The sequence below is a fragment of the Amblyomma americanum genome, chromosome 1 (assembly GCF_052857255.1).
Source record: "Amblyomma americanum isolate KBUSLIRL-KWMA chromosome 1, ASM5285725v1, whole genome shotgun sequence".
Classification (NCBI taxonomy): Eukaryota; Metazoa; Arthropoda; class Arachnida; order Ixodida; family Ixodidae; genus Amblyomma; species Amblyomma americanum.
This window is the reverse complement of record NC_135497.1, coordinates 520998390-521019994: the sequence shown is the minus strand read 5'-3', so window position 1 is coordinate 521019994 and position 21605 is coordinate 520998390. Positions and strand designations below refer to the sequence as shown.

Here is a 21605-nt window from a genome sequence, read left to right as displayed (position 1 = left end):
AGCGATGAGTTGTATTGCAGTCGCGAGTACTGGGGCGAAGAATTTGGTGAGCAAGTGGAGTGATCCAACCGAACTCAAAGTTACGACAGGCTCCGCAAGAGTCTGTGGGGATGAATTCATAGTCGGGATGGGAGGCTGCGAGGGCGATCGTACCCACTCGTGGGCGAGCGAGCAGGAAGATATCCACTCGGAACCGGATGTCTCAGTTCCTCTAGCGTCACCGGATCCCGCACCTATCGCACAGAAGGCTGCCGCTCGCCAGGTAAACCGACGGTGACTTCACAAACGTACCCCAGTCAGCATAGCACCCCTACCAGCTCGGCTTCCTCGTGGCGCGCAAGTGGTTATCCACAGGCGTGAACTGGAGCGGCCTACTCTCCCGACAGCCTTGCTAAGTAGAGAAATCGCACTGTCACGTAAGGCTAACTGCCTGATGAGCATAATGATGCCTCGCATTTATAAAACGTGCCCTGTTCTACGTGTGACATAAGCGCTAGCCCGACCATAAAGGGTGAATGCACGCGTAACATCCCAGAGTGCAAATACGACCACCGCTGATTCTCTTGAAAAAAAATTGGGCTAGCGGCGTTTAGGTGAATACAGTTTCAATCAAGTATTTTTCTAGAAAAATATTTTGTTTTTGTTAGCACTCTCAGACGTTTCTAAGTGAAATTTTTAAAACAAATGTTAAACGGAGTTCAAAAAGACATCTGAGTTTAGAATATTTCACTTTCATTGTTCTTTAATCTCACTTTATTAATGAAGCCCTGCAGGAATTTTCAACGTTTTCTTGCTTCAGTAAAAGAAAAGCAAGAAATGTTGCGCTTAAGGAATTTTTAAACGTTTCTTAACACATTTCGACCAAAATAATATTTTCCTGCTTTCACCCATTGCTGAAGCTTATGCTAAAAATAAAGTTAAATTGTTAACAGGGTACTTTTTGAAAATTTATTCCAAAGTTTGTAAAATTTGATGTTTTTCGTAATATTAAAATGTAAATTAAGGAACAAGGCGGTCCAATTAAGAATATGTGAGATGGCTCATAATAAAGACGAACTTTGTTGCTTGTAATTTAAAAATTTTAACCCGAGCAAATTTTTTTTTAGGCCAGAAAATTTTTGAAGTCTACAACCCGCCTCCATGCTAGATACTGCCGTACTGAGTCTTCACTGCAGAACACATACTATCATGCTCAGTATGAAGTACATTGCACAAGACGTGAATGGAGCTCAGTTCCTGAAGCAATGCCAGATAGAAATCGTTGGAGTTAGCTGTCGATACAAACAACAAGGTACAATTAATGTTTGTGTAAGTCGCGTGGTTTGTAAAATCGGGCGTTATTTTACCATAACGCGGAACCCTCAGTTTGTTCCCCTTTGACGCGTTATAATCTATACTGAGCGCAGTAGTACTTGCCGCTGCCTATTTTTATGGCACTTATTTGCATTGTGGCTTTCTGTCAAGCGTAGTTGAAGTCGCAGCACGGCAATAGTTGTTATTGTCACGCACTTACCTCACTCGTTAACTATATGCGAGACATAATGCTGTGCCATAATTTAAAACAAGCTCTAACTTTATCAATGAGAGTACATAGTTATTCACCAGCAATGCTTGATCTTATTTTCGTGAACAAAGGAAAAAAACACTGGAATACCGAAGGAGGTTTCAAAGTCAGAGACTGTGGACGGGACCTCCTGTAAGAACAATTGTAAAAAAGAATTACGGACAGCAGATGCAAAAAAATACAGTTGTTGGCATCATAAATGAGCAGTGAGTGAATGCGAGAAATAATGCAAACCCTTATTTGAATGAAAAATGATTGCACACCTAATAGCATACAGAACAATTCAAAACACAAATCATCGAATTATATAAATGACAAAACTAGTGTTATATATAAAGTAAAATACTATTAGAATACTAATAAAATACTATTAAATTACTATTAGTAAAGTACTTTTATATAATAGTATTAAAATACTATTACAGCGCCAATTGAAAATGGAGTATCAGATCATGAGCTATTGCACTTCATGTTCTGTCTTACAAATAGCACTCTTAATACAAAAAGAAACTGCACAAGTGAAGGACTTCTCGCATGACAGAGATGAAAGTGTTTTAGATTATCTGGATTTAAACGTCAGCAACTTCGCCGGAAATAACACGGTGGAATTTTTGGGACACATTAAATAAATTTTGCAATTATTGCATTCAAAAATTTGTTCCAACCAAAACAAAAAAAATCTGAAATAAAACCCTTGGGTAACTCGTGAAGTCATCCACTTGAAAAGTAAAATAAAGCGCTTAAGACGACAGAATGGCTCCAAAGATGCAGTACAGTATTTGCAAACTACGTTGAGCGCGTCTATTGGACACGCCAAACAACATTACCCTACGAACACCCTACAGCAATTTATTCCCACGGCACCATAAATGTTTTGGAAGTTTCTGAGGAAAAAAAAGAATGCAGTGAAATCGGCAATCAATGAAGGTATTCTTGTTGTTGAAGCGCAAAGTATTGCAGAGCAATTCAATTCATTTCTTTTCACAGTGTATTGAGATTTGGAGAAGAGTTGAGTTGAGTTGAGGTGTTGAATGCTACAAGTGGGGTTAGCCTTGCTTTATCCTCCGGCAATTGCTCCACCGCAGCGTCCCTTCTATATTAACAATGTCGCATCTACCCCGCTATGCGCACAGTCTCTTATAATAGCACACATTCTCTCCCGCAGTCACCATCAATGCACACAATCAATCCACACAGTCCACATCACAGTCCACTCCAGAGGTCACAATCTATGCACATATTCAGTCACAGTTGAACATAGGCCATTGTAGTGCCCCAATCCATACACACATTCACTCACAGTATAACGTAGTCCACTCCGGAAGACACCATCTACGCACACATTCAATCACAGTAGGCAATAGTCCGTTCCTGCTGTCTCCATTTAGAAACAAGATCCGTGTCCTGCAGAAATGTTAAAAGAAGGCGTGCAGCCTCCCTTGTGCATGTCTAGTTTCCACTCGGGTAGACAATGTCCTGAACTGTGCTGTGACAGATTAATTACTGTCTTCTTGAAGCAAGCGAACATCGCATGCCTTTCCGCATTGTACTCTGGGCAGTACATAATATAATGCTCGATATCCCCGCACACACCACATAAAGAGCAGAGCGGAGACGGTGCTATGCCGGTCTTATGCATCAATGCAGGAGTGAGAGCTGAGGTCGTGCGAATTCGATGTAGAAGGGTCGCCTGAGATCTTCTCAGTCCCTTGGTCACCCATGGCTTGCGAGACGCACTCTTTTCTTCTATCAAGTTCTGTGCTGCAGTGTGTGCTGTAGCACAGAACTTGACAGAAGAAGAGAACAGCGCATGATATTCAAAGAACTCATCATGAATGGCTACCCAAAAGACTTTATTCAAAAAACAATTCGACGTCAAAAACACAACATTCGTCACATATTCAACGCACAAAGACCAACGCCGTCACCAAAATACCTCACTTTAACTTATGTCGGAGCTGTCAGCGAGACCATAGCCCGAATCCTGACAAAATCTGGTCTCCAGGTTGCGCACACGCCCACAAACACTGTTGCGCTTTGCCTACCTTTTCCCAAAGACCGGCTGCCGAGAGAAAGAGTCCAAGACATTGTCTACAAAATTCCATGCGCCGACTGCGACGCAAGCTACATTGGCGAAACCAAAAATTTCGAAGAAAGAATACGGCAACGTAACAACGACGCCCGCAAATTCGCAAAGAGAACGCAATCCAGTAGCCGAACATTCCGAGGACTCCTACCATAGAATCAGCTTCGAAGAAACCCGCATGCTCGCAACCGAAACAAATTACCACAAAAGGCTCCTTCTGGGATCCTGGCTTATCCAAACCACCCCGAACAATATCAGCCGCACAAAAGGAAACCTGCCCCCAGTATTATTATTATTATTATTATATGCCCAGCGACTGCGCTCTTCAACTCAACGAAAGAAAGTCGCCATTCACCTCCTCCCTGCAGTGCGCCAGCGTGACTAACAGCCTAAACCTCCCTCCCCCGAGCCTTTCGCGTCACAGCTGTCGTTTCTTTGACCCCCCTCTTCCCCTCCATACTTAAAGACGCTTAGCTACTGCCCTCAGTCACCCCTGATGAAGGAGCCGAGCCGGCTTCTAAACTTTGGGTTAAAGTTAAAAATTTTGGTTGGAGTTGTGCAGTTTATTATAAGTATTGCAAATTTGTCAAAATGTCTAGTTTTCAATCACGGTTTTCAGGAAGGTTTCTCTACGGTCACACAGTTAGCAACTATAATTCATTCTTTTGCTCAATCTATAGGCAAATCTAGCAAAATGAACGTTATTTTTATAGACTTCAGGAAAGCCATTGATATTGTCTCTCACTCTAAGCTTATTGATAAGCTTAAAATGATTAATCTTTCCTCCTTCATCATTAACTGTTTCGCTGCTTACCTTACTGATTGTAGACAGTGTGTTTATATCGGAACTTATTGCTGCCGTGAGTTTCAAGTAACTTCCGGTGTACTTCAGGGCAGCATCTTAGGACCTTAGGTAGTTTTGAGTTAGATTAATGATATTGTAGGTGTAATTATAGAACTCTTATAAATTAGATTGTTCGCAGATGACTGTGTCCTCTTCAGGGAAGTGTCCAGCTAGGATGATCAGGTGGATCTAAGCAATAATCTTCAAAATATTCTTCCCTGGTGCAACCTTCGGGACATGAAATTGAACGTTAACCAAATTCTTTGGATGGTAACAACCACCTTCCTTTATAAATAACCTTCCTTTCCGAACACCCTAGGCACAGAACCGCAGACCGAAGTGAATGAGTGTAAGTACCTTGGTGTCACGTTAACGAGTAGTCTCATGTGGAATACTCACATAACTAATGTATGCGACGATGCCTTCAAGCAGCTTTCCTTTCTACGCCATAAACTAAAGGATGCTCCTGCTAAAACTAAGCTTTTCGTTTATAAATCAATAATTAGGCCAAAGCTCGAATGTGCATACATTGTATGGGAACCCTATATTGAAGCTAACGTCAACGCCCTAGAAAAAATACAGCGTAGGGCAGTTAGGTTTATTTTTAGAAGTACCGTGCAACTGACTTCCAACAGCTCTAATGAGGTAGCATGGAATCCACGCACTTGAAAAGGGAACCATTCTGCGTACAAAATATATCTTCCTTGTAAAAAAATTTGGAGGACGCTTAAGCTTCGTCTTTAAGAGTGAGACGCGACACCGGGTTGCAGCGTTGCCAAGGAGTGCACGGAACGCCATCGCCCGTTCAGCGCGGCGCGTGGCCCGATTAACAATTTAAGGAGAGGATGCCTGTCTCATATATCTCGGTGGACACCCGAACTGGGCCTTCAGGGAAGGAAAGTGAAATAAAATTGGTTTTAAGGAAAATAAATGACGCCTGCCTCAAAATTCTCGCTGGATACCCGTAGTGCGCCGTAAGGGAAGGAAAATCGCTTCCCTTACGGCGCGGCTCAGTTGTCCACCGAGATGCGCCATTTTTCCGTCACGGCCAACGCCACCGACGAAACCGGCTTTTCTGCGACACCAGCTCCTTAACGCTGTCGCGTTAAAATAACCTTCTCGTTCTATCTCCATGCCCGTGTATAACACCATTTACATCACGCAGAACACGTCTTCGACACCATGACTATCTCACTTCACATAGCACCAGACCAAACGTTTTTCAATATTCCTTTTCTCGCGAACAATAAACGAATATAACAGCCTACCACAATCGCAACTAAGCAGCATTGATTTCATTGATGCTTTAAATTGATAACATCACATCTGCATTTTATTACATCTCATTTGCTGCACTTTTTGTGTCTGGCAATATTCTACATGTAACTGTTGCGTACGTTTTCAATTCTTCTTTTAAGCATTTCCACGTCCTTTTCTCTAATACGACCAGAGTTGTGTTACTGCTGTCGCTTTATTCTGTCCCTGGAACAACTCTATTTGTCATGTATAATTGCCATTTGTATTTCTAAATTCTATTTGCAATACTCTTATGTCCCTCCTGCTTGGACCGCAAGGCAAGCAGTATTCATTAAATTGATATATAAATAAATAAAGATCATTGACGTACTTATTTGCCTTATGATGTTATTTTACAAATAAGACGCCGTACCGTTCAAGGAAAAGTGTTATATCTCCAGGCCTTTTTCTCTCACATCACCTTTTCTATATGGCTGTCCTCCCCTAACAACTCTATATTTACACGCGATTCCCAACGCCATGACTACGTTTAGTAATGGGTTTGAAGCCCCTCGACTTCACTTGTCTCAGGTCGCTGTTGGCGGCGCCAAACCCGCCCGCTGTACCAGCCACGTTTAGTAAGCACCTCACCGGGTGTCGTCTGCCGTTCGCTGCGTGCAGGAACCGGCGCGAGGTCCAAAAACGACACTGGTCTTTCGCCGCCGCACAAGGCACTGCCATCGATGCTTGGTGTTCAGGAAGAACCGCCTCACGTGGAGACGGAGACGCACATGCTGCAGCTGCAGTTTTCGGGGCGGCCGCACACGGAAGTGGAACATGTCCTCGCGTAGTACATGTAGGTGCAGGAAACATGGCGTGTACTTGCAACGCCCGCTTTCTGCAAGTATGACTTAGTGACAGAACTTCAGAAAACAGGGAAAAGGCTTCCAAAAGAAACGCTTTATTGGGCTGACTGGCGCCAACGCAGAATTGGTGCCGATAAGTTGCGCACTCGGCGGCCGCCGAACAGAATGACTGATGCTCTCTGCTACGCTCAGTTTCAAGGTGGCAAGGAACCATAGAGATACAAAAAAACTGCTGCAATCGAGGAAAGTGGCAGCCGTTGCTTGTTGCTGCGATCATTACAGATAGGTTTCGTTGCGTCATAAGCAAATGATATAGCCGCGTGCCGGCTACTTTGACTGTAGACATCACAAAGATTCGTTGCAATAAATGACGAGAAGCGTAATGTTGGCGTGTCTGTGAGGATAGCAGCAAGCTTCCAGTCGCAACGTCATTACTAAAAAATAAGGTTGCTTCTTTAGTGCATATAGTTGAGGGAAGCGGGGGGGGGGGGGGGGGCAAGGAGAATTCGCTTGCTTCAAAAGTGCTGCTGTGCTCTTGTTGCGTGATATATTAAATTATTCAACGTAAATATGCAGGACATGTGAATCTCTGCCAAATGGGGTTAATATTCGTTCTCGTTCATTATAGCACTAAATTTATGCCGAGAAATGAGTTTGTGCACCAGCTTTCGAAATCGCTGTGGATTTTCTCCTTCGACGATTTTTTTCATATCGTTCTAAATTACCTATGTATCAAGGCGCGCAATTTTATTGTTGTTTTCTTTAAATCGCTCTGTAAAGTTATATACCATTTAAGTTGCCATAAAATGTTTCCTCCACTTCTGTAGTGCCGCACTACAGGGCCTGCCACCTCCTACAACCTGAGATGTCGCCCGACTCGGGAATTAGAAACGCGGCGCGTATTATTCGAGGAGAACTTTCAATTCAGTCCTTCGATACAGCACGCAAGGGCCGCTGACCCCGCCGCCCACTGGTCGCTCCGTGCGGATGAGGCAAAAAGACGCAAGAAGCACAGACGGGCGGGAACTAAGAACCACTGCCACCACAGCAGGAACCGCTGTAATGAGAGGAACTGCAATCACGACCACAAAAGCCAGCTTCACGAGAGGAGCTGCTGCCAAAACAGGATCCTCAATTGCTTCTGCGGGAACTGCTTTCACGACCGGAAAGACAACCTCTACACCAAGAACTGTGAACTCAGCAGGAGACATTGCCTCTACCGTAGCAGTCACTACTGTCGCAGCAAGAACATGGGCTGCGGCGCAGTTATTTGCAACTACTCGAGTAAGTACCATAGGCGCAGTGGCGACAGCGGCTCGCACAACAGGAACCGCTGATGCCTCGAGTAGAACTTCTGTCAAAACAGCAACGACTGCCGCGACACTATTAGACTCTTCAACCGGAAGTTCTGCTGTGGGAAGAAGTATTTCCACGCCACCATCGCAGTAGGTACAGATAGCGCCGCCAATGGGATTCCCGCGTCAGGAGCAAGAACCGCCGGTCTGTTCTGCGACCCTGGTATTGGCGGGAATGTTTCGCCTCAATGGCATCTCGTGAATCACGGGGCATGCCAGGTACTCCGAGGTCGACCCTCGCTCACTCCTGGTTGGTTGCCATACGGTCGAGGAAGAGTGAACAGAAAGGGAAGTATGCTGTTCTCTAACGCACTATGTCTTATAGGAGGGAGTGCGCGCACTTTCTGTCTACACTCATGTATTTCTGTTAACAGAATGGCAGCAGTGGCCGGAGTCACCTGTGGTCGGCGACCATGACGTCGGCGAAGGGCCGTTGTAGCCCTATGCCCTCACTCGGAGCCCCACGACTGGCGCTGGTCGAGGGCAAGCGGAGAGCCAGGACTTTTTCTCCTGTTTTTTCATCCACACAGAGGAAGGCAGTGCGGGGGGGGGGGGGGTGTTCATGGCGGGAAGGAAACAAAGGAGCCTAGCGTAATTATGTCTCCGGGGGAGAACAGACGACATTATTCGTAATATTTGTACATAAACTCTACTTTGTTCGTTTGGTTTGTAATATGCTTGAATCATATTCAGAAAGCCTATTTTTCCTGCTTTTAAAAGATGCATTTCTCTTATCAATAGCTGAAAATGTTTTTAAACTGCAAAAGAAATCGCAAAGGTAAAATACGCATTTCAAGCTCAACTTGTCTCAGGAAATGGAAAGTTATGAAAAATCTCTTGAATCTAGAGCGAAAACCTTCAAGTCGCTTCGAGTTGAGGCGCTAATGAGTGCGGTTAAGCATTTAGAAGTGTTTATATAGCTTGATTTACTAGCCACGCGTCTGTGAAAAGTCTGTGAAAACAGGAAATTATATTCAGCAATAATGTTTACGATATTCACTGTCCTGCGGCGATTTTTGCACACTTGGAGATGGCACAATCTTTCTTTTTTCCAAGAAATATTAGTGCTCTGCCTCAATTATTTTTAAAGTTGATCCTGATCAAAGTTAGTGTTTCTTCTAAAACAGCTGACAATAAAATGCTCTTAGCAATGCGCGGGTTTCGCGTTCAAAAGCCTAACACTTGTCTATATATGGCTAAGTATCGCCTTTACTCTACGACTTTCGGAGAATGAGCACGCTCATGGTGATTTAAGCTATTTTTTGTAGTGCTTCTGAAGGACCTAAGCTCTCCTTGAAATATTTTAAGCACGGTTGGAGTGTTTCACCGGTTGTTTCTTTCTCTTGAATGTACCTTGAAATCTCGGGCTTTGATTCTTTTCGTCAATGTGTAACGACTATCAAATACAATTTCCAAACAAAAATCCCAATAACAGAGCAATGTGCGATAATTGTAGTAGGGAGCGCCATCTACATAATACAATGCAATAAAAAGGCCACACTTCAGAAAATTTACCAGAACAGCGCTACAAACAACCCAAAATCAAGAGATATTTACGACAGGGTATGTGTTTCTAAGACGTTTACAATTTGCCGTCTACGTGGCGTCACCAGTGCGGCGCGCCTATGCTGGGAACCGAGGTGAACAACCAGATGACAGTCGCCTCGGGCCCACACGAGCTAGACAATACTATTGTCCAGCCAATCCCATAGTGACCCCCACCATGAGGCGAGGCGTGTTAGAAAGAGCTTTTGTCAGCGCCCTTCTACGCGCCTATTGAAGCAATGGGGTGCACTGCCCCCTCCCTCAACCTCGCTTTGGACAGTGTCTTTAGTGTTTATTAGTGATTAACCCCGGCCGTGTGTCTGCGAAGATACCTCAGTTGGGGAGTTTCGAAGCTGGCCACCTGGGAGCGAAAGGTGGGCACAGCTCGTTTTGTCTGGTTTGCAGTCGTTGAGGCGGGCATCAAGGTGCTTATTCTGAAACCAAACAAACTTCGGTATTTAATGGTGGCTTGAGAATGAATTTTCCTTTCGAACACAAGAAGGTTAGAAGCCATTCGCTATGCCATAGTTCGGTTCTAATCCTCTGAAAGTGCCAGCACCGACAAAACAACAAAGCCGTCAGTCAGGGTGCGTCGCGAAAGGGAAGGTGCCACTACCTCGAACAAGACATGTGCGTCACCTGGTATTTCGAGATACCCCGTTGGATGGAAGTGGGTGGAGACGACTTAGTTACGGCATAGTCAGAAGAAGAGAGTGCGTGGAGGGAGCACCCCTGTTTGTCAGCTCTTCTACTTTGTCCAGCTTCTGTGACCTGTTTCTTTTCTTTTTTATCAGTATAAACCAATTTCAACCTTAGTGGGGTGCAGTATTTGCAGGTGCGGTTGGCTTGGCAGTGGTAGTTGAAAAAGTGCTTGGGTTAGACGGTGGGCCTCACACCTTTGCCCATCTTCCTTCGAACCCCAATGAACCAAGCCGGATCTCCTGTTGTACGATTCCCGCACGTGTAAAGAGCATTTCAGGGCTAGATATATTGAATTCGTGGAATCATTATCAAGAAATATGTTTACAAATAGCACCCTAATAGCAGAAACTGATAAATGATTGTGGCGTCTGTCATTTTCCTGGTTGCTAACAGCCTAAATCTCGGCAAATCGGTATACCCTGCTACGATCCGATCTCGGGTGCTGTTAGTAGCAGTCTGGTTTCTCAACGTATCCTCCAACTAAAGTTTTTGTGGCTGACATCAAGCGAGCTAAAACGAATGCTACAGTGACGAGCACTGAAGTTCAACTAGAGCTAACCGTGTTTAGTATCTTACTATCACCATTATTTCATCAGAAAAAAATTAGTTTACTTGGACTGGCAGCGCTGGTGCGTTTGTTTTCTATTTTCTCCAACTAAAGTTTTATATAGCACAAACAGTCAACACTTAAAAAAAGAACAAGAGGTTTTAGATGATGGTCAGCGCTAGTGTAGTGCGTTTCAATCGTTTTTTTTTCATTTCAAGTTCTGTGTTTCATTGCCGATACTAAAGCTAATTTGCCGCAGTGTCTCTCGAGGGCGCTTTCGATGAACGGGTAAATGCGAAACGCCATTTGAAACAGCTCGCGCACCAAACGGTGAGGAAGAATCGGCGTTTGCAGGCACACCCCTAACCCCCGCTCAAAAAAGTAAATAGACAAAAAAAAAACGAAACCTTACAACACACAGTGCTTCTGTTCACACCGGCTTCAGTGTCGAATGAAATACCGCCGGAGAACATTGTTTCTAGGAAAATGATTAGTTTAATAAAAGTTATTTAGTTGCCTGGAAACGCACGTTGTAAAAGTAACAAGGGCTGTTCCTTTAATTGCAGTCACACGCACGCACTTTCTTCATTTTTGATCAGACTAACAGAACTCATCATGTTGGTCAGTATGCGAAAATCATTCCAACTGAAAGCAGGGCGAGAATATATACGTCCACTAACACGTAATGAAAAATTCTAGAAGCAATAAGCAGCCTAGAAATGCAACCTGGATGCAAGAAAATCCTACGTCTAACATATTAAGAGGACGCAGTGGAGGATTCAAATGAGTGAGGGGAAGGAGACGCCCTAAAAATCTACCCACCTCCTTCTTCTGACCCTTGTTCTTGCAACATTTATACACAGTCGCCTCCTACCCCCCCCCCCCCCCCCCCCTCTATCTTTGCAATGGAGGTAAGCGTGAACAGAATGCCGCCGCATGTATGGCGAATATCTTTTTTTGAAGTGTATATGAATGCATTCGAGTGTCCTGCGCGGTGCTTACCCTGTTCACAGCGATTGCACGTCTCTTTCGATCTGTCCATTCTTCTCAAAGGTAAAAAGAACTTGGCAATCATTCAGTTCTCACTTTGTAACCTACCAACTTCAGTTTCAAGGAAAGATGTTGACTGAAGTGATGTTTATTATAGTTGTATGGTCATATATGTAATAAGTTTCATAAAAGAACTAATTTTTTGTTGAGCGCCAGAGATGGCAGTTTACACTAGAGTGCAGGAAAGCTCGTATTCCTATTGCAATTACTATAGATGCAACCGTGAGGTCGTCACTGCACAACGCAAAAGACCAGAATAAAAGGAAGGACACAAGCCAGGTGCCGACTTGAACTAAGGTTCACTGAGGAAACAGCCACAACTATAGATAGACATGGGACATAAAGATAAATAATTGGCATGATATCGCAGCTTCCCCTTTTTTGGCATCCGCTTTCCCTTTTAACTTATCCTAAATTTGCCCGGTTGTAGTCATGTAAAGAGTGTAACACCAACTCGCTCAAGCTTTCGCTCCGTGAACAGTGGAAAACAGAGAAGAGTAATTGACAATCGGCGTCTTTTCTTCATTCGTGCCACGTGCGTTAGGCAACTTACAGTACTGGAAGCCAGCTATCGAGAGTGATTTTGGAGGCAAGGAGGAGGCCGAGAAAGTGGTGGAAGCCGCCCTATACGAACGCTTCCGGGAACCCCACGCACGACTGGGAAAAGGAGCCGGGTTTTAAAATCCTCTTTGAAAGCCCGCGCAGAAACAAAAGAAAAGCCTTTACGCACAGCGGGTCGAGAAAGCACCAACACTTATCTCAACATCTCCACCCAAACAATACCCTTGTTTACATTTGCCCGACGTTGCGGGTCGAATCGGGGCGCGCCAGATGTTGGTATGGCCCATCCCGACCCGACAGCGTTTATATAATCCCGTTTTCTTTCGGGCAGATATCGCCGCTACCCCAAGGGTCGAGAAAGCGAACCACGCGTGGACGCTAGAGGAGGAGCTGGAGGAAAGCCCAGTAGGGTGGCTCGATGGCCAGCGCCAGTTTCAGGGTGAAGACACCGCTATCTCAAAGGGGGCATGTTGTGTCCCACACTCCCATTCGGCTGCATGCAGCGCATTGTGGCGGCGCTCCGTTTTGATGAAAAAACTGCAGCTGCTGCGTGGAACTCAGAAATGTTTTTTTATTTTTTCGAGACAGGGTGGTACCAGAGATTGTTTAAACAGTGAATCTGAGTTAGTTACTGTATAGTATACCACATTTTGCAGGCATTCTGCCGAGAAAGTCGGTGCCTTATCAATAGTCTATACAATCATTATACAATCATTTGTCTTGGTTCTGTTCTGTCCCGTTCATTTTGCGCTGTGTTTTTTCATAATGCAATATTACAACGTGCGTAGCATATTCCATTGCAATCTCTTGACCTGGATAGTCTACATTTTAATTGCTTTTGCAACAATCAGGATAACTAACTTGCAGCTGCAGTTGCATATTCGCCAAAGCCCCCCCCCCCCCCACACCAAAAAAAAAAAGCTTGTCGTTTTCTATGAAATCAAAGCCAGAGGGCGCCTGTTACGCCTCCTAATTTCAATAGTTATCAGGGTGAAAAGTTAAGTGGTGAATTAAACGAGGCGACGAGTGTACCACAGCAGAAGCTGCTCTGCAAAACAATCGTTTCGCATGCCTTACTTCGCATATTTTGGAGTTTAATGAAATGGCCCAGTCGTCTCTTTTGCCTGCGATTGCCAATTTTTTCGGCGCGAGCTATCACCAGGAAGACGATATAGCCGGTACCGTTTAATAATATGGCCAGAACACCCGTGTACACAACATCCCCTTTTAGCTTGATTTCATACTGCTGCATCACCCACACAGCACGAGCGCACTTCAAACAAAAGGGCCTGGTCCGATAGGGGAAATTGCCTGTTTTATCCTCCATTTTGCAAGTTTCGTGCGTAATCCGCCGCCTTTCTTCTCCCGATTAGAGGCGCTCCGTTGTCGCTGCCCGTCGCGACCTTCCTTCTTCCGATTACGGCTGTCTCAGTACACATCGCGCCTTCTGCACCACGTGGTCAGAAGTGCATGTTTCGTCCACCAGACCAAAAGCACTGGCGCCGATGACGTAGGCAAGGCAAGTTGAAGGTGGAGTGTTAAACCTGCCAGGCAGCATCAAAATTTTCAGAGTGGCTTCTTCAGAATCTGACCACAAAGACGTTTCTCAATAAGGCAGTCGCATTATTTAGGCGCTCTTGTGGTGAAGCGAGTATGTGAAACTCCCGTCGCAGCGTTTTTTCAGTTCATTATTTGTTTTACCTTAATGCCACGAAGGCATTATAATACCTCCCCTCTCTCTACTTCTTTTTGCGTCAGATCAGTACGAATATCCCGGCGCCAATCTTTTGTGCGTCAGCAAGCAAGGAATTCGTGGCTGCGTGACGCCAACGAAAGGTGCCTTTTTCTCCAGTATTCGTTCATTTTCCTTCCTTTTCGCATCTTTTTTAAAGAAAACACAACTGGGGAAAAATAGCTCTTTTCTTTACCGTCACTCAGCCACATTAAGAAAATGCGTCACGCGTGTTTCTGAGCAACCATGTCTTATAGATAGCTTTTTTTGCCTCTTTTGATGACAGCAGCAGGGATGAGAGCTTGTCGGTCATGTTCACTAGCCTACGTCTTCCTGCGCGCTTTACCTCAAACGTGGTTTTCCTCATAGCCCAGACCCATTTAGTATTCAGAGATCTATTGCCCTGCCCGACGACTATCGAGTGATATAGAAAGCCAGCGTCTCTTAGAAACTGGAGCAGACGGTTGCGCGGAAGCGTCTAAGGCAGCCTGTGCTGCTCCGGATGCTCTTTGTTAATTCAGCCATGCGGGGACAGGGGAATCAAAAATAAGTAGTCAGCAGAGGTTGATTTTGTGAGGTCTCTTTGTGAATCAGTTGCTTTTAATGATATCTGTTCATATTTCGAAAAGAAAAAATAAATTGTTTCGCTAAATTTGTCCTGGAATAAAGCGACTACACTGTAAAAAAATATGCTCCGCTATACAGAGAAACCCGCTGGTAATGCGTTGCCGGAGGGTTTTCCGCAACATGAGCTACGGCCTAAATGCCAGAGACAGAGGTTCCGTATGACGGTTGTCATATTCTTGGTGATGAAAAGTTCCGTCATGCTTGCACAGAAATGAAATCGTTTTTTGGCAACAGATTCCTCTGCTGTGTTCGTAAGGAAGGTTCCGTAACATGCATTCATAGTTCCTCCGTTGACTTTTAACAGAGGTCTCATAATGTGCATGCATACTTCCTACGTTCGCTCTTAACAATTATTTCGTAACATGCATGTATACTTTCTCCGTTCACTCTTAACGAAGGTTTCATAATGTGCATGCATACTTCCTCTGTTCACTCTTAACGAAGGTTTCGTCATGTGCATGCATACTTCCTCCGTTCACACGGAAGTCATTTGACCTTAAACGAAATAATCTGTATTGTTTTAATGTACTTTTTTCATATAGCTTCTGCTGCAGATACGCAGTTTGTTTACTTGTAGCTTTTTCATGTCTGTTTGTCTGAGGAAAGTGTCATGTAGCATTCTAGAGAGCATGCACATATTGGCTTACATGCAATAACAGAGAATAACATGATGAAATAGCAAATGTATTTATTCTTGAAAAATGCTGTACATTAATGAGCTGCAGATATTTTTATGTGAAAATAATGTGGTTCCGTGTGGCCTGGCTGAAAAGGAGGAAAAAAGTCAGGTGCAGGATTAGTTGGACCGTTTAATAAATGCATTGTAATAAAATAGTGTAATCATTTATGTGCAGCCGCACTAAGTAGCTAACACATATTATGCACTAGCCAGACATAAAGGGGTTCTCAGCATTAAGTCATGTTTACATGCAACTTTAATTAAAACCTTCAGGTACTTGGTTGAGCATGGTTTGACATCAAATATCGACATTGCATAATATTTATAACAGGATAAAAATTTCGAGCTTCAAATACCTGCGTTTTTGTTAAAGCAGCAGCTTTGTTCTTAGCGTTTCATAGAAAAAGAGGCAAAAACCTGCTCGTGGCACATCAGAATTTCGAAAACATTAGTTCGACTCTGAAATTTGCAAGAACCTAGCATTATTTCACAATCTGAAAGAATGAAACACCTTTCTGTTTTGTGTGTTGCATGGAAGAACAAGATGCATGGAACTTCTGCTAGTCAAAAAAGAAAGCAAGGCGCAACATGGAGTCTGTGCTCCACGAGAGAGCTCAGAAACTGAAGCTTACAATCTAAATGCCTTAAAGCCTTGAAAAAAAATGCATGACTTGCCTACTTAGACTTTCAGGTGTTGAGTCGAAGATTTGCCGCCAGTTTCATAATTCTGGCATGAACGATTGTCCGGCACTTCTGCTTCCCATTCCATTTGGTCCCTTTGGTGGGGTTGATGTCAAAGATTTCTCTGTAAGAAGAACAGAAGCATTTTCAAATTCTCCTGTCAGCTTTAGAGACCAGATGCGTAATGCTTAGCACATCAGCATGCATCATTTTTTCTAAAACAAAGAAGATGTAGAAAAAAGGTACAGGCAACTTCTATTGAATAAATGTTTTTAAAGAAACAGCCATTTTCTTTCCAGAAACTCATTCTGTAGTATGAGCAATTGCAGAGGATACTCCGCATGCTACAACTGCTGAAACATGCAGACACAGTCATACGCAAAGACAAGTTGCCATAATTACCAGTTATTTCTAGCAAGTAATAGTACTTCACTTTACTCACATCACATCTTTAATCACGTTTAACTGCATATCCATGTGCACTAGCTTGGCAGGTGATCACAAACTTTTAGTTACACCATATGTCATTGCCTGCAAGCTAAAGACTGTCTTTCTAAATGTGCTTTTAAGGATATGGTGCCTAGAATACCTTTTTGGCCCAATGACAAGTGAGGAAAGCACAATGCTTTATTTATTTGTTTATATCCTGAATGGTCTCAGACTGAGACATTACTTCAGGGTTTGCTGGAACAAGTACTGCATTTTGCATTCCCCAGATATGAAAGCATATGGAATAAAATGTCACAAGATGTACTGAGAGGACCATTGATGGGACCTGAAGAATCTGCTGACTAGCTTTTTCTGGTTTGTGGCCTGCGAAAAATCCGCCAAAGACCGAGGACTTAAGCATTTTTCACCGAACTGTGTTACCGGCAACATTATCCTTTTTTAATGCTTTTTAGCTATACAGACAACAGTATGGCCTACAATACGATGAAAAAATGAGTTTTATCTTATTTGCATAAATATGCAAGGGGCAGTTTGAGAACTCGGGAGAATATTAAAAGAAATATAATTATAATGCAATCCCAAGGCGTTTAGGCCAACCATAGCTGAGGGCCCCATAAAAAGGCAGATGGCTGGTTAAAATGCGAAAGTAGCGGATAAATCCATGTTATTTAAGAGGCAAACCTTCAGATGTGCGCCGCGATCGGGTGAAGCCACACCTCCAATGGCGCAATTAAGGAGCGCAGCCTTACAAGCAGCAGCGGCCGCCGTCACTGCCCTGCTGCCGCTACTTGGCGTTTCCAGCTGCCTAGGCCTGCTCAACTCTGCCCTTTTTTGCTTTCTCTACTCCAGTCTACTCTTTCAGTGCCTTCTATTTCTCAGCGACCTGCACCGTCACCTTTCCATATCCACAGCCAACTTCTGCTTTGCACTTGCACGCTTTGCTCTGAACACAGTAAAGCTGGCTTCTTCCTACGGCTGTGAAGCCGTGCGGTGAAGGTTACTTTAACTACGTAGTAAACCTCGGGGGAAAAAAAAAGAATTCACGCTGTATTCATGCCTTGCTTCCGAATCTAGTGCGAATGACATTCTGAAGTGCATGGTAAAACAGATGGGTGTCAGGTGAAGCATCGCCCAAACTTCATTTCGTGCAGTTTTGGAGTTGTTTAAGGTTTCCGCTTTCTTGCTGTGCCGTACATTGGACAGACCGGACGATGTGTTAATAACAGGCTTCAGGAACACTAAAATTCCTGCGATAACTCAGCAAAGTCATACATTGACCTCACTCTGCACCGTCGTTTGTGTGGCTGCATCCAGGTATTTTGTGCTACAGCCATTATTTTTAGGTACAACGACCAATTGGCTAGAAAAATAATGGAAGCATATTACATGCATAATTCTGGGGACATTTGCATCAGTCGACCGGATCTAGAAGTGGAATTCGCCATAACATACCTAGATTTGAAAGCCAAAGTTAAAACTTTTGCACTGCCTCCAAAAGTTGAGAAATTAGCATGTCACCGAATGGTAACAATTAGAATTTGGTCCATTTTGTGCATCTGGACTGAGTAGTGTGAAGGATCAAACCAAAGAACTCGAGCCAACTCGAAGGCTCACGCACAGTAAAAATATGTTTTTTTATCTGACAAATCGGTTCCTTTTTTTCCCCTGCAATTTTTGTTGAATGAGAGATGAAGAATTGTTCGATGTTGGCTGGAGTCTGCACATGCATGCCCTCCTCATCATCTAGCTTGCTCACAGTAACGCCAAACATATTGATCATATAGTGCTGGCTGCTGAGAACATTAACATCATACTTTGAATGCACGCTTTATGTAGTAATGAGCACACAGCATACAGACAGCATCTCGTGAATTCGAAATGTTGGGCACTAACAGCTTAATGCAAGCGCCAAATGGCAAGATGTGAATTAGACACTTTTATTCACTAGCATAAGCAGTGGCACGTTGGTAGTTTGAAGCTGTGAAGCAGTGCTAAGACATGAGCATTATGCACTCCTTAATGTCAGTGCCTAAAGAGTTATTGTACCAGTACAATGTATCAGCTTCAAGTGCTGAGTAAATCTGGCATGTTTCGAAAGTATAAACGGGAAACTCACCTCTGGAGAAATTCAAGAGTTGTTGCAGCTTTCACAGGGTAGGACATGTTGAAGACATAGTAGGCAAGGAAAGCAAGCCGTGTCGCCTCGCCAAAGCCAGTTGGCTCAGAAAAGAGCACTTGTTGCTCACATATAATATAGCATTGGTTCTGAAAAAAGCTGCCTGTAAGAATGTAGTATGACAATTAGGAGTACTACAATTAAATTGCAACCCAGGTAAAGTCACTTGTGCAAATTATGCTTTCAGTGATCGAATGAGTGGCAATTCGAAGTTTTTTATGCAAGAAATTTTTCTCCTGCAGATATTTTCCTGTACGAGCTCTAAAAAAATATACTCAATGTCAGCACAACTAGCTTAGAGTAGGCTTTTTACTTTGCACGCAACGTACAGTGTTCTTCTGTTCCCCTATGACTTCACACAATTTTTAAAAATGGGATGATTCAGTTAGAAGAGCGCTTTTTTCGGCATAGCACTGTCAATACTGTAGTACATCAGAATACAACTAAGACATATATGCTAACTAGCAAGCTTATCAATCAATATTGAATAATTAACTTTTTATCTATTAATGTTAGGCTCCCTGATTATTAAGAGGCATGTAGCTCACCATAATAAATATCCATATCAGTTTTTAAAATTTCAAAAATGTGGTTACCCTCAGCAGTGTGGCCTAACAATTTTTGGCTGCATTGTGCCGAAATACATGCGTTTTCGAGGAGCTTGCAGGAAAAGCTACCTCTCCAGTGCACATCAACCGTTGAAATAGCAAAAAATTGGGGCACAGAGCCGAGGGTAGCCGCTTTTTTGAAGTTCTAAAAACTGATATGGACATTACTCACAGTGCGCTACACGCCTCTCAGTAATTAGGGAGCCTGACCATAATAGTTAAAAAGGTAACCATTCAATATTAACAAGTGTGCTAGTTAGCACATATTAGCTGTATTGTGATGCGCTATACCACTGGCAATGCTATGTCGAAAACAGTGCTCTTCTAACTAAATAAATCCTATTTTTAAAAACTTTGTAAAGTCTTAGGTGAAACACCTTGTATAATCAGAATAACGGCCTGAGGGGCGAGTTGGTGCATGATGAAATGAACGGCTGCGCAAATCAGGACACAGACAAGAAAGAGACACCACATGCGCACTCGCATGTGGTGTCTCTTTCTTGTCTGTGTCCTGATTTGCGTAGCCGTTCATTTCCCCCTGTATAATGCTCATAGGACCACTTTTCAATGTTCCCATACGAAATCAATCCAACTTTTTTCAGCATAAAGCATGTAGTCTGACTTCTAGGTAATGGAGCTCATTGTGTCACGTTTGACATAAAGAAATTGTTACATAACGACATCTCCAAAAGTGAATACAACAATGACATCCCTTGGATTTAGTGTAGCACTGAAGAAATAATTACGATGTATAGAGAAGCTTACCAAGTGCCACAACAGTTGGAGTGCATGGCAACTCATGCAGCCTCTCCGTGATGCTTGTTCCTTCCTGAAAACCAACAAAGACAACACAATGCATTCTAACTGAAACACAAGATAATAGGCATTAGTACTGCTCCGTGTCCTATCCATCCACGGGATGACAGCAGCACGTAACATATTAGCGTGTCCTATTGACATAATTAAATTGCTGCCTTCTAGACAGTTTCAATCAATACAAAATCACATTTTATGGCACTGATTAATTGAAATATTAAGAGAAGCATGTGGCATCAGTTTGAAAATCATATGACGTCAACTTCTTTCACTATACCGACTGGTTGGAAGACTAACATAGCAGTATGCTATACATGGGTAACTGCAGCCAGCTTCTCTTAATTTAATTCGCATCCTAATACAGTTCTGAGGTCAGAAAGAGCAAAGAACTCACTTCAAAAACTCGAAAGAGTTGGCCGACATCGTCCATGAAAAGGGCTGCGAGAAGTGGCAAAAAAGCGGCTTCTTTTGCTCCTCTGTTGCCCCTACTTTCCTCAAGCTCCATTTGTACATAGTAGTACAGCACCTCCTTTTTGTTACTGTCTCTGAGAAAGTTGGCCAGTGCAGAAGCACAGAGTGCTGGTTTTTCTTCAGATATGGCCTGGAAAAACTCAGCAGATGAGTAAAACTGCATTCACATTCAATATGAAAGGTCCCAGCAACATCTTTCTCAAGTGGTGAAAAATTGTACAAAAAGAGAACTCTTCAACTCTCTTGACGGTGATGGGCGCTAGCATTGCAAATGACTCAAAAGCTTCATAAATGGCTGGCATGATTGTCGGATAGCTTTACCACGGTGCTTTGATTTATATGTATAGAAGTACAGCATAAATGCAGCCCATCTGAAGAGTTTGCAAGAGTTCAGCACAAGTTTTCTTGGCTTCCATGAAAATTTAAGTCTGTTTTTACACAGGCTGCTGCCATTTTAGCAGGAGACAGCTGAAGCAAATGTGTAGTATTGATTACTGCAAGAGACTAAGTCACAGCTATTCTCTCATTCTGCAACACGTGCCTGCCCACAATGAAGAGCTCACAGAATTTCGCGTCAAATGAAATTACTGTTCTCTGAAGCATTGCTGCCAAAGCGATTTAGAGCAATGACTGTACCATGATGTGAAAAAGCACTCTACCCTTACTAAATTATAATATGTTTCAATAATCCTGTCACGTTATAAGCATCACAATAATGAAAATGCCTCGCATGCGGGAGGAGCAGGGTTCGATCCCCAGTGCCGCCGGGTACTCACAGGTGATACAATGGGTACAATAAAGCTTTCCCCTGCCTGGCACTCAGCTTCTTTAGGGTGAAATGCTTGGGAAATTGGTCTATGACCCCACCTTGTGCAATGAAAAACTACCTTGTGCCATAGCGCTCTTCGGCTAAAGCTGCCCTTGTGCCATAAAAATTCATCATCAGAATAACGAAAAACATTGCTGAATAATACAGTATTAGCAACATTCACCTTTACATCTTTTCCGA

The 21605-nt window shown here is 43.4% G+C and overlaps 1 protein-coding gene and 1 pseudogene across 1 annotated transcript; one reads left to right on the top strand and one right to left on the bottom strand.

Annotated features, from left to right (window-relative positions):
* The window catches only part of LOC144128693 (uncharacterized), an 88407-nt pseudogene extending 81826 nt beyond the window's left edge, over window positions 1–6581 (top strand).
* Window positions 6582–16081: 9500 nt separating this feature from the next.
* On the bottom strand, window positions 16082–20759 carry LOC144128691 (uncharacterized). Its single transcript, XM_077662298.1, has 4 exons — window positions 20520–20759; window positions 20075–20138; window positions 18642–18804; window positions 16082–16199 (listed from the first exon to the last, which is right to left on the bottom strand). Exons 1-4 carry the CDS (start codon window positions 20757–20759, stop codon window positions 16082–16084), a joined length of 585 nt encoding a protein of 194 aa, XP_077518424.1.
* Window positions 20760–21605: the final 846 nt, after the last annotated feature.